The 13,738-nt window shown below is 39.8% G+C and overlaps 1 protein-coding gene across 1 annotated transcript in view; it reads right to left on the bottom strand.

Annotated features, from left to right (window-relative positions):
- plxdc2b (plexin domain containing 2b) overlaps window positions 1–13,738 on the bottom strand; it is a 102,125-nt gene that overhangs the window by 67,662 nt on the left and 20,725 nt on the right. The window contains exon 2 of the mRNA XM_075452892.1: window positions 321–544. Within this exon, the coding sequence (XP_075309007.1) occupies window positions 321–544 (224 nt within the window). The remainder of the gene's footprint in view (window positions 1–320; window positions 545–13,738) is intronic.

Here is a 13,738-nt window from a genome sequence, read left to right as displayed (position 1 = left end):
CATGACTTTGTTGTTCCCTAATGTTCCTACCCAACACAGTGACAACCTCCAGAGTTCAGCAACATCTCCAAGACAAACAAAGATGCCTCTGAGCTAATGTTCAGTTGAAGCTGCCATTTGCTTGCCTGCTGCTGTATTGTGCAGTATAATACAGAGCAATGAGAGAACTCTGCCTTCATTTCTCTGTTTGTCTTTTAGCATACTCCAGTCCCTACATTTGCCCTTACGAACCAAAAAGGACAGCACTGACTATGCAAATCAGAAGAAAAAACAACTCATGTTATATGTGTTATCAGTTGCATGACTTTTGCCTTAATCACCTCAATCCGGGAGCTGTTGTCAGTTTCCTCTGCAGACAGCAGGCCAGGAAAACCCTCAGGCTCCTCTGGTTCTGGCTCCTGGTCCTGCTCCTGACTGGCCCTGTTACTGTCCATGTTACGAGGTTTTGGGGGAAGCCATCTCCTCCATCTGTGACTGTAAAGCTTCACGTCCACTGCTGCGTCCTCATTTTCAGTCTGCCTTTGCACATATGAGTAGGAGACCCCTGAGGAAACAGGAAAGTGTGATTAATTAAACAAAATTTGAAAACGATGAAAAGAAAAACATCACAATAAAGCTCATGTGTAATAAGCCAATGCAAATAAGTTCCACTTGGTGCATTAACACAACATGACATTAACTTAAGTATGTAAATGGTTGTGTCAGTCGAACTTGGAGGAATAACCTCCTGTTTTGCTTTACATACAGTAAAATTATGCTGCTAAAATAATTAAACTGCACCGTCATATTTGTACTCTCACAAAAGCATTATTGAAATCACAAAGGCAGAGTTCAAGCCATTAATCTCGCGCTGCTTCCTCATTACTCACTGCCTCTGCAGACCTTTTCTCATTGCTTTCAGGAGCAATCTCTATCTGTGTGAAAAAGCCGCACATGAAGAATGAGTCAGCTGCCATCGCACAGACCAGCAGGTCACAGTCGAGGCCTGTCAGCCCTATCCCTGACTCTGAAATGAGACACTGGTGACAGGTGAGAAATGCTACTGTGTAAATGCAAACACTGACTCGATTGGCCGAGCCTGAACAGCTGGCCACTGGATCAGAAGTGGACTGCGCAGCGTCATTTTAAGAGATCGAGTGAAAGAGGCCGCGTTTTCCTTATCATATATGAAAAACCTTCTGGGAAAGGACTTGCCTAATGGGTTTTAGTCGCTGTTTAGTTTAAGCAATCATAACCACTGGCATTTTAGCTGGTATTTCACATGAATAAACAATTATGTGGAAAAATCACAGTCCATCTGCAGCACAAACAGAGGCCCTAAAGATTGCATTTCAATATTTTCAATGGGAAAGCTGAAATGTTTTCTTTGTTTTTTTGACCTATAGCAGCAGTGTGGAGCAGTTTCTCATGATTACAGTATGTCTTACCCATTTACGCAACATCCACAGCTTTATCGCTTGTAGACAGGTAATTGTACCATGCAAAGAACTGCAGCTGTAAGGGTAAACCAGAGGAAGCCAGAAAAAGTGAAAGTCAACAGCACTATATATATATATATATACAAATATATAAAATACATAATAAAGACCATAGATGTCTCTCATATGTCTAATTTGTGCCATTGTGTGTCCTTTCTCCTCCATCCCATGTTTTTGGTAACCATGATGTCTACAGGGCTTGACACACTAATCCTATATTGTAAATTAAGTTTGAATTAAATATATATAATAATTTATAAACGCATTTCAATCTCAACAGACAAAAACCATCAGGAATAAGTCGGAGAAATATCAAGCTTCACCTTTCTGTCCACGCAAAAAAGCAACGCTTACAAAACAAGTTTATTCAATTGTACTGTTAGTATAGTAAAAATGTGCAAAGTGTTGTTTTCACATTTAGATGTTAAAAAATATTACACCTGACTTGTATTCGCACAAGTACAGAAAAATCAGCATATCATTGGCTTAAACTTATACTTAATCATGCTTGTATCAAATCAAGCTACTTTTTTGATAATCCTGAAGGAAAATCCTCATTTTAAACAGATATTGACTTATTTGATGTGGCATAACTGTAAACACTTCATAGTGTCCTCTTAAGTTCTATGTTTAAATATATATTAAGAAGTCAGTTTAGAGTAAATAGCACATGGTTGGAACTGAACCAGAGCCTTTGGGTACATAGTGTTATTGATCAAAGAAAAAGGCAATTTGCACAAATACTTCTCTTCTTTGCAATGACAAAAAATGGTTTCTATTATTGCCACAAAGCTATTAACAAAGATATATCAATGATAACATGACATAGTTCTAAAATACAACATTCAGTACCACACTAAATGGTTCACAGATGTGTTGGCGTTGTGACTAAAGTACATTAAAATCCCAAAGTATTGCATCTTGAATCATTTACAGACATACAAGACAAAAGCTGGAACAATAAAACTTCTTATGGGGTCGTATTACTTTAAAGACACAGCTCTTTAAAAACATAGGATCATCCTCATCCGAAAGGGAACATCCAAAGATATAATAATGATGTTTATGTCTAAAAACTTACATCAGAGCATTATAAAAATCCTAGAAATTATGAGTTTCCTTACCAACGAACCTATTGATAATACCACCAAACAAACTGTCTCTATAAGTGAAATACATACGTATACACATCCTAACCCTCACTCACATCATATGGCTTAAGTTTTTCTGTTTGTCCTGCAATGGACTAAAGACTTGCTTCCCTCCCTTCTTGGGAATGTTCAGCATGCTTGGATAAGCTTCTGCTCCCCACGACCCAAAGAGGCTTAAGTGGTTAGAGACAATTAGTAATAAACTTCATTTTCACAGCACTCATCCAAACATCAAGTTTACAAAGTGTTTGCATGCTGATGCTGCTATGCAAACTGTTTTGGCTTGACGGCAGAGAGAACTGCTGATTCCTCTGCTATCACTCTATGATGCTTCTCTTTAATGTGACAGAGGTCACAGGGTTTAACTAGCAGAGCGCATTTTCCATTCTTTCCTGCTGTCTCTTTTCTCTCACACTCGCATTTAGTTCTCCATGGTGTTCCTCCTCTTTCTGGGCCCCCGACCAGTGGTTCTCCGAAGGGGAGGCGAGAGGCGGTGGGGGCAAGTGGAGAGGCTTAAGATGCTAATTCGCCCAAAGAGGGGGCTGACAGATTCACTTTATAATGAGTGCTGGCAACACAGGAAGCAAAGAGATGAATCTGCTTGCAGAAGTTGGGGTTTATGTGCACTGGAAGCAGATTGTAGAGAAAACAGCGTGTCTAGGATGACAGTGTCACAATTTACTGCGAATAGTTTTTGGAGAACAGTTAAAGGTCCCCTTTATCTAGTCTAAATGGTAAAGGACAGAAAACTGAGCCAGGACTCCTGGCGTAGTTACAGACTTAAACTGAATTTTAACAACACAACAACATATTAAAGGAAACATTTTAAGATCCCTGCTTCAGACTCAGAAAAGTTTTGTTGCAACTTTAACTTGGCTTAGGTATATCTAATCATAATTAAAGATTCAATATTTAATTAAAGATTTGAATTATGCATAGAGAGAAATATTTATTTCACATTTTATGCAAAAAAATCAGAGTTCTTTTTACTTAAGACCTAAAACTCTTTTCCTTCAACTACAATCACTATAAACCGTTGCCATTTCTGTAATGAAGACAGGAATTAATTCATATCTTGGAAAGCATTATATTTTTGAAATAAAGATGAGGAGGAGTTCACCACTTTGTAAAAAAGAAAAGAATAAGAATAATGTATCAAAAAAAATTTTGGATTCATCATCTTATGCATAACAGTGCTGTGCATAACAGCAGTAAAAGATTCTGTATGCATGGAACGAGGTAGAAAATAAATATTATGTAGCCGCGATCCTTGAAGATGGCACTTCATGAGAAACAGACATGATCCTATAGTAGAAATCACTGCATTGAAACACTTCTGAAAACAACTGTAAATATACATCCTAAATTCACACAATGCAGAGATGGTATACAAGATCCAGAAACGCTGCTCCTTTCTCTGGACCTGAGCTCATTTAATGTCCCAAGGCCAGCATCTGGAGTTGATTTAGTCTACATGACAAGAGTAATAAGCACATGTTTTCAGGGAAGGTCTTATTTCAGCAAGGCAATGCCTAACCATATTCTGCGCATATCACAACAACACAGCTCTTTGGTAAACTGACCCGCCCGCAGCTCTTTTGGTGTATTAGGGAACAAGGTAAAAACCCACTAAGCAGCTGAAATCCTATCATACCAATTGATAATATTTATTTTTCAAAACTACAGCATCTGGTGCCCTCAGTTTCTAAACACCTAGTGTGCAAAATAGTGGTAAATATGCTCCTGCATCAAGATGCCCCAACATTGTCTTCCTTTTTTTTTAGTTTAAAAAACAGAGCTATACCTATAGTGATCTGCACAAAGTATTTTTGATAATGTTATATCAAAATGAACACAATCAACTATGAACAAGAATATATTTGCTGGATCAATCTCTCTTCATCTCAGTTTTGTTGTTTGGTCTTTTCAGCAGCTCTTTTGACCAACTCTCCCCTCACTGTGGAGCAGCACCTCTTATACTTCCTGACACCCACTCTATCCCTAATGGTCATTAGTCACATACATGCCGACAAAGTAAGTAAAGCAGTAACGCTCGCTAATCCAGGAGGCACCTACACATACCGTTCCACTCACACATAAAAGTCTTTCTTTATTCTTGAAAGGATCCTTGTCAGCTGCTCAATATACGGTGGAAAGCTGGCACACAGCGGATGCTTTTTAAACACTGAGACCACAACATAGGGGCCTTAAATAATTGGCTGCTCTTTTCCCAGCATGTCCCTCTCTGAACAGCCATGATGAGTAACCCTTCAAACCTGCATTTCTCTTGAGAGCAGTACCTCTGTGGTGCACAGACAGAGACAAGATTATCTTATTATGCAGAGGAAAGTTAGGCTCTTTTGTTAAGGAATTGGGAGGGCAATGAGGGAAAAACCCTGAGGGACACCTAAAATAACCCCCCGTCAGGACGAAGCTCCTCCTCAGGGTGAGACTGCTCCGCGGCTTTTATGTGAAAGGAAATCTTTTCCTTCTGGGTTTCTTTCAGTGCCTCTGCAAGCCCCCCGCATACCTTCACCCTGACTCTGTCGAGCAGCCTTGTTGGCTGGACTCACGCCTGTCAACATCTCTGATTCACAAACACTGGAGGGACAGTAATTTGGTTCCACCTTAAGCCTTCCAAGGATATTGAGGCAGTCATAAAACCACAGAATAAAGGTTCTGTCTGCACCCCTTCTTCATTCAGATTCTGCTTGTTTCCCCCTTTTTTCTTGCTTCTTACCAAACTCAGTGTTGCTAACAGGAGACTGCCACACATGACTGGCAAGCAACATGCATCTGTGCATGCTTGTAGTGCACATAATTTCAGCAAAGAATAAACATGCAGACACATCCATCAAGCAGTTCTCCAGCTTTCCATCTCTGGGTGTCAGAGTGCTTAATTTAGCGCCAACAGAAAGCTGCTTTATCAGTGTAACAGCAGACCTCGCCAACCACGCTGGAGGACCTCCTCATTCTGAGGCTGCAACAGTGCTGACTCCATCCACATCCACTCACCAGGGTACACATGAATTTGGCTGATGTAACTATTGAAAATACCTTCAACTCAGATAATAACAGGATGATTTCTTCAAACAGAAAGCTGCAAATTCATACATAAAGGACAGTTTTGCACATTTTCACTCCACATCATGTCAGAGCATTGCAATTTGTCCTCCAATCAACATGTGTTGTCACACATACTTCACAAGAACTTGGTAATACCAGCAAACAATGAAGTAACACTTGCCATCAATGCACTAAATCACAAATAGCAGAAATAGCTTAATTCGCATTCATAGTTTTTGTGAACTGTGAGATTTCTTCTGCTACAACACAGTAACTCATCACTCAACAAACCCTTCACATCTTTCCAAGAACCTTCGTTCAATGGGATGCCTGCTTTTAATCACCTGGAACACACTGTCTGAGCATGTAAACTAACAGAAAAAAACATTAAAGCATCCATAAATCTTATTAGGAATGGTGTAATGTCTACAATGGTTTAGTTTAACACAACTCAAAGATAATAAATTCCAATCCAGACAAAACAGAGAAAATCATCAATCTCAATTTCAAATCATGTTTGAAAAACTGAATACAGAGCAAATAGAGCCTTTTTCAGCTTGATAACTGATTTATAAGCCATTGATTAACTATCACAATCATGAATATAAGATGTACCTGTCTGTAAGAGTCAGACGAGGAGTTTTTTGTTCAGTCACAATGTAAACAGCAGATTAAAATGTCAAGTGTGTTGGCATCTTGTTAGTGCCTTTTGTTCGCTTGCAGAGGCTTGCATGGTGGTTTACTTTCAGTGTTTACTATGTGACAAACAAAATAATTAGATTTTTTTCCTAAACTCACGTGAACCTGCTCACTTTTAAACAAATTCCTGAGAGAGTGTTAAGAACCACGTCTGTCACCAAAATAAAGAAACAGGGTCAGATAAGTTGAAACATTCGATTTTTACGAGTTCATGGATTAAAAACAGGCGACTGCTGGTTTCACTTTCTAACGAACATGATGTGAATCTCTCTAAAGCAGTTAACTAAGACTCTGTAACTCTGGTAAAAGATCATGGATCACATCCAGCATATCAACTTTCATATTAACTGAATTATCTAACTGCACAGCATGTGACACTTCGTAATCAGACTCCAGACGTTTCAAGCCTGGGAACATACTGCGGCCGCCGCAAGAACTCCAGACACGCAACTGTCTGGAACTTTTTTGCAGAGCAAAGTGTGTTTTTCTGACTTGTCGTGTCTTGCATTTTACACATCCTCTCTTTAAAACGCAGCCTGTCATTAACCAAACACATAAAAAGTCAAAAAGCTGACTGCGGGAGAAAGTTAAACACAGGTAGACGGAGAGTCAGCACCTGCAAAGAGGATCCCGTTTCAAACACAGCTTGTAAAGTGTAAAGCATTAATTTAAATGCATCTAAATCTGAGATAATCTGTGCTCTCAGACAAGTTAAAACATGGAATAATATAGTACTACAGTAAGCAGGTTAACAAAAGGAGGACAAAACCCTGTTATCTTATTTCAGAAAAGATGCTTCTAGATTTTACCTCCAGACTGTCAAGAAAGCTTCTTTGAGCTTTTGGATTTATTTTTCCAAGAGTCTAAAGACAACAGCACAAAGATCATTTCAGAATCAGATTAGGGCCACAGACAGAAACTGGACTGACGACCCCTTTCTTTTGTGAATATCCTGCTGGCTGAGGAAAACACATTGTAGATATTACTTTGCAATACAGATCTCTTTACAAAATAGTCAGGACTCGTAACTGGCTGCAGGCCTGTTTTTAAGAAGGAAACAAAGCACAAAGACTTGTTTCAGGGTCTGAATGAAAACACAGTGGATCTACATATCAAATAAAGAAAGACTTGTAATCTAGCCTTGCTAATATGCTTCTTGTGTCTAGTACAAAAAACTTTATCAGAATAGCTCCTGGCAACATCATAATCAGGAAACAAACACATGGTGTGGTGAGCAAGCGCTCCTGCATGTTGGCTGAATGAGAAAAGAGGCCAGGGGCTATAAATAAAAGCCAATTTTTGAACTCTGAAAGTGTTAATTACATTCTGCAGAGAGTGAAAGTGTTTATCAGAGGAGTCCTAATGTTGCCTTCACATAGCCTGGTAAAACATGGCGTGAATGAAGAGGACAGGTGTCAAGACTGCATGTTAGAGGAAGGAAGGAGCCCCGAGGGACAGAGAACGAGGCAGAATTGGGAGGCAGCTCTGCTTCAGGTCCAGTGATTTTTAATCAAGGCCTTAACTGTGAGAAGCAATACACTGTTTTATGAGCATTTTGTGGAGGGCTGCTCATTTAGCTTATGAGCAAAAACTTTAGAAAACTTAATAAACTGGATACAAAATCCTAACAGGCAACACCACAAAGCACCCAGAAACAAACTCAAGCGCACAGCATCAAACCCCAAAACACAGGGTTTAAAGAGCTGAAGTCAACCATCATAGAGCCTGCTGTCACCACTGTGGCTTTCTTTATGCAGCCGGTGGTTCTCTTGACTGTGGTGTTGGTCAGCCCAGGAAGTGTATATACAAATGCTTTGGCCATGACACAAACAGACAGGCACAGGGGGCAGCAGGACTACAATGAGGAGAGTGCTGCCTGAGAAACACGAGCAGTTAGGAATTTGATGGCTCCAGTCAGACACAGCATCTGTCTGTCTCGTATTTCAGGAGATTGAGTGATGGACTGCAGGACAACAAAGAACTGCTTTAGGCCCAGCTTTAACATTGAAGGGTATGTCTCAGGGTCACAGGGGCCTTAAATCACTCCACTTATGATAGAGAAAGGGCCGGCAGATGAGACGATGTATCACTGGAGCTCCTACAACAGATTGCTACTCCTCCCTCAGTGCAGACCTTTGGCTGTTGTGACATAACTGTATTCTAACAGGTGACTGACAAACCCCCCCCACTGAGAGAATCACTTAGCGTCTCTCACTTGGTCGAAATCACTTCACGAGAACACAAAATCAGACCTTTCACTGTCCCCACAATCCCCTTAGTGCCTACTTAACAGACCTTAAAATGAATGGTCACATCTGCACTGCTGAATAAGGAAAGATAGACAGGACAAAAGCCTGCACTTTCACTCTAATACCCAAGATCACAAACTGTAGCCTCGCCCCCATCCTGCAGGCTGCGGCCAGACATCACCCATGAGATGTATTCAACACAATAATCACCGTCTTTGTTCACTTATCCTGAAAACCCTCCACCTCTCCAAACACTTTCCAAGAACTGATCTCTCCATTGGTTCAGCCTCGGAGCTGTCTGAGGTCATGAACTCGCAAACACACTTATATCTTTTATACTTGCTGCTATAAAAGATGCTGCTCCCACAGTTTGTAGGGATATTTTCTTGTATTATTCACAAAGAGTAGATGTGTTTGCTTGAAATCCACCTTGACAGTTTCAATAAAGTTTCTTCGGTCACAGAAGTATGCAAAAGGTCTCGAGTCAGTAATCCAAGCCTGCCTTTTTTTGCTCAGAAGCACTTTTTACTTTTAACTTGTCGCAGTGGGTATATCACAGGTGTTAGCAACTTCACAGCTGGGACAGACAATAATCCATGTAAACTTTTGCCAACTTAATCAGGTAGCTCCATCATTTAGGTTAAAGCTAGCTAAGTACTGGAGTTGGAACCTGCAGTTTATTTCTTAACCACCGGTCCCCACCCACAGCAACATTAAAAATGCCTACTCAGGCAATATTTGCTTCAGTTCCTGCAGGATCCCAGTTCCAATGCCTTCCTCAGGTACAGACCAAACACTGTACGTTTGCGAGTTTCAACAGTTTTTCCATTTCAAAAATCAATACTTTTTGTAATTAAAGTTTCCTGGTTTTTGAGTTGATTTTTTAGGCTTTAGGCTTTTTTACATCAAACACTTACTGTATTGTATTAATTTATTCATTTGAAATCCAACGGTGAATATGTGTGTTCTATAATGACCAGGTATTGTATGGTATGGTAAGTATGGTATAATGATGCCAAATATTTGCGAGAACAATGTAATTCATACATTTGCAGCTCATACAAAGCAGCTATTACCAAACCAATGCACAATATTTTATTCCAAACTATTGGAAACAAAAAAAAGCACCAAGGCAATTACCCGAGAAAAGTTGTGGGCGAAAATCAGCCCATTAAGACTACGTGTCAACATGTGGTCACTTAAAGCATTCCCAGACTGTCGTTTCGCTCCAATAAAATCATGATTTTAAAACCGCAGCATCGGGGTGGTCGGTGGTGTAGTGGGTTAAGCAGGCACCCCATGTACAGAGGCTACAGTCCTCGCTGCAGCTGGCCCCGGTTCGAGTCCCGCATCGGACGGCCCTTTGCTGCATGTCATTCCCCCTCTCTCTGCCCCTGCTTCCTGTCTCTCTTCAATTATCCTGTCCATTAAAGGCATAAAATCCCCCCCAAAAAACCTGCAGCATCGCTTCCAAAATCACCATTCCAGTATCTTAACGACAGTGTCTGTGCTGTGAATTTAGCTCTATTTACATGTGCAACGATTGAACTCTCACAGAGACAGTTAGAAGCAGCAGATTGTCTTGAACATTTTCTCACACAGTCCACAGCATCGTGATATGGACATACTTTGGTCATTAACTCAATTTCCATCCTATGCATGTATACTGGGGTTAGAAACTGTAACTGGTTGGAGGTCCCGTTTGGTACAAAATCCTGAAAACGGAATGGCAATGTTTTGTCAAGGCACCAACAGAACCAAAAGTAGTGTAGATACAGTCAGTCTGGGAGATACTAGACAATTGCTCCAACATCCTTAGGTGCAGCAAACATCAAGAGACTTTTATGTATAGTTTTATATCTCTGTAAACTGAATGTGTGCATGTGTGAATGCAGTGTTGATGTGTATGTCTGTGACTTGTTCTGTAGGTGGAGATTGATTGAGTGCCAGCCTGAGAGTGTTTTAACCATGTTTTTCCACTTTGTCTCATGGAGCTGGGGGCTCCATGCGAGGCCAGACAGGGCTCTCGGGCCTGTCCTCATCCTTCCTGCTAATCCATCAGCATCAAGGAGACCCTCCACCCTGCCAAAGCTCTCCACACTCCAATGTTCTCTGAGCTGAGCACTGTGTAAACACATGCAGATGGGTCCAACTCGAAGCCCCACAGACCTGCCATTTCCCACAGTTCAAAAGACAGTTGAGCTGTCTGAAGAGTGTAAGGGGACCAAAGACAGTCATACAGTTAGATTTTTTTAACAGTAAATTTTCACAGCCAAAGTAATTTTCACATTTTTGCTAATAACAAATGCAGTGTGTCAGTATTTGCAACAAGAAAATCAGCAGCATTACGGAGCCCCTCAGGAAACATAGCACTGGTGTTACAAAATGTATGGCATATGTATCGCAAGTAGTTTTGTTTTTTGTCACATTTGCTTTCAGTTATTTGTAAAAATCTATCAAATGTGCAGGATCCAGGTGAGCATCTCCAAAGCATAGTTACTGCATGTGGCCCAACAGCAGCGACTTCATCAGCTGAATTCTTTATATAAAGTTTGTGAAAATCAATACCTTTCGCAACTGGACAAGTGAGCTGTCAGATATGCAGTTAACAGCCATCCTCCAGTGGAGTCCTGAGCTTCATCACAAACACGGGCATTTTTATTTCAGCACAGTTTGTAAAATCTCTTTTCCTCTTAAGCTTTATTTTCTGCATAAAGTACTTGTAGTAGATCAAGCTATTGTATAATAACTGTATGTGTGCATGTTTCCCATGAAATACATGATACGGGATTTAACATTTCCAATACTTCTAGTGACTTACAAAGCTACTCTTTGTCTTCTACCATCTAACCAACATTTAATCTAAAGTTAGAAGTTATTTTCTTTGAGTCGATATCCTAAGGTGTATGAAATAAGAAAAGACAGATGCAGTGATTTTTTGTGGGGGAAAAAATCTAATATAGCAGATCTTGTACTGATATATTTAAGCTTTAAAATTCCAGCTACCCCAGGACTTCACTTATTTAACTATCTTCTCCTACGATTGCTAAAAAATATCTTCCCATATGTACTCAGTGATGCATCTTACCCTCTCAACGCAGCATCTAATCCATGCTGATGATGATAAATTTAACCAACAGCACGTATTGTGGTTGTAAGACTTCACAGTGGGTCACAGTGAATTTTCCAGCACTAAAAGCAAGCCACATCTCCACTTATGAAACTTCTTGCAATCGAGCTGTCTTTTCTGAAGCCGTAAATACTCAAAATGTGAGTAACAGAAAAACCGCTTAAATAAAAACATGCATTACATGCTTTCTGTAAATATGGGGTCATTTCTAATGAGCAGATGTAAAAATATGACCAATATTTTCATTGCCCTCCAAAATATATTTTTGAAAAACATATGTATAGAAGGTGAAAAAAAACTCGCCAAACCTATATCCTCCTACCTCCTGCCTCAAGGCATCCACAGGCCCCCAACAACACAGAAACTGAATCTACTAAAAATCTACAGCAACGGCATCCAACAGAGGCATCCAGGATATATACAGTATATTTTCAGATTCTCATCCTCTGCTGTACATACTGAACAGAGATAGACCAAGAGAAATCGAGGACCATTCCCCGGCTTGTCATGCTGCAACACGCAGAACATTTTTACTCAGAACATTTCATGTATCTGTTGACAAACTGTGAACCACATCCAAGTCACCCAGACTCTGTAATTGCTTCAATATTCTTCCATTCGGCAGCGGAGACCTACACGACTTGCAGGAAATCAATATTAAATATTGTTTACAACACAACTTTGCCTTGCCGTGAGTTTTGCTGCGCAGAAAATGAGACCTACAGAGCGGCTTGTTGCAGAACAGATGACTGATTCCCTCATCATGAGCAGGGACTGTGTATGTAGCGAAGTGCATCTCGTTAACCTTCTGTTCAATCACAAATAAGCACAGTCAGATTGGATTTTTCTTGTGTGAAATTCTAATATATATCTAATCTGGCCTCTGCTTAATTTCTTTTCTTACAAGACAAGTAAAAAGCTCTCAACTTGTCAAACTATGTAAGCTTAATTGAATTCATTGAATATAAAATTAATTGATTATTATATTGATTAATTTTAATCTTCAACTCTTCCATGGTGATTGTAGTGGCACCAAAATGACACGGTGACTGCTAAAGTAATCAGCAGACTCGAACGATCACTTCATCTTTTTAATTTTTCTGGGCAGTGCCTATAAGTCAAAAATCACTTCCTAAGTAATTACAATCTTTATAGGGATTAAAATGCTTTCTTGGCAAAAAGGAATATTGCAAAAGACAGATAAAAGGAAAGGCAAAGAGCTTGTATTATAATGTGGGCAGTGAGTTTAATGGCAACGATATCAGGGTTGAAACAAAAAGTAAACGAAAGAGGTTAGCACTTGTAGTTGCAATCCCTGGGACATCGATGTGTGCATCTGTTGGCTGTTAATATCCATCAGGGTTTGGGTAATTGCACCCTCAAAACAGAGAACAAAGCATAACTAATTCCTCAAAACTAACACAAAGAACACACAAGGAGTAATTAAACGTCACTGAATATGAGGAAAAAACAAAGCTAAGGTGAAACAAAAACTGATCTAATAAAGAAAGAACTAAGAGCACTGAGCAAAAACAGAACCAATAATTAAGTACAAAAACACCACAAGAAACACCCAGATCCTGACAAAGACAGCTTAAACATTTGGCTCTTATCACATTTTAGCTATCAGCATTCCTTAAAAGCAGAATTTGTCAGGTTGATAACCTTAAAAAAACATTTGTCACATTTAACCTTTTTTCACTAGCAGTGTGAAAGGTATATATCACGTTGCATCTGAATGTCTTAATGCAGGGATGTCCAAGGGCCGCAGTCCTGCAGGTTTTAGATGTTTCCCTGCTTCAACACACCTGATTCAGATGAAATAGATCTCTTCATAAAGCTCAGTTTCCATGGTTTGGGAAACATTTTACTATCTAGCCATGTCTGCCAAGCGAAACACAATAAAAAAAAAGAACTTAACCCCATTTTCTTTTTTGTTGGCTGTCACTACATGTTTTCTAATGC

The sequence above is a fragment of the Odontesthes bonariensis genome, chromosome 20 (genome assembly GCF_027942865.1).
Source record: "Odontesthes bonariensis isolate fOdoBon6 chromosome 20, fOdoBon6.hap1, whole genome shotgun sequence".
NCBI lineage: Eukaryota > Metazoa > Chordata > Actinopteri > Atheriniformes > Atherinopsidae > Odontesthes > Odontesthes bonariensis.
Note: the sequence above shows the minus strand (reverse complement) of the source record. Positions and strands in the feature narration are given on the sequence as shown.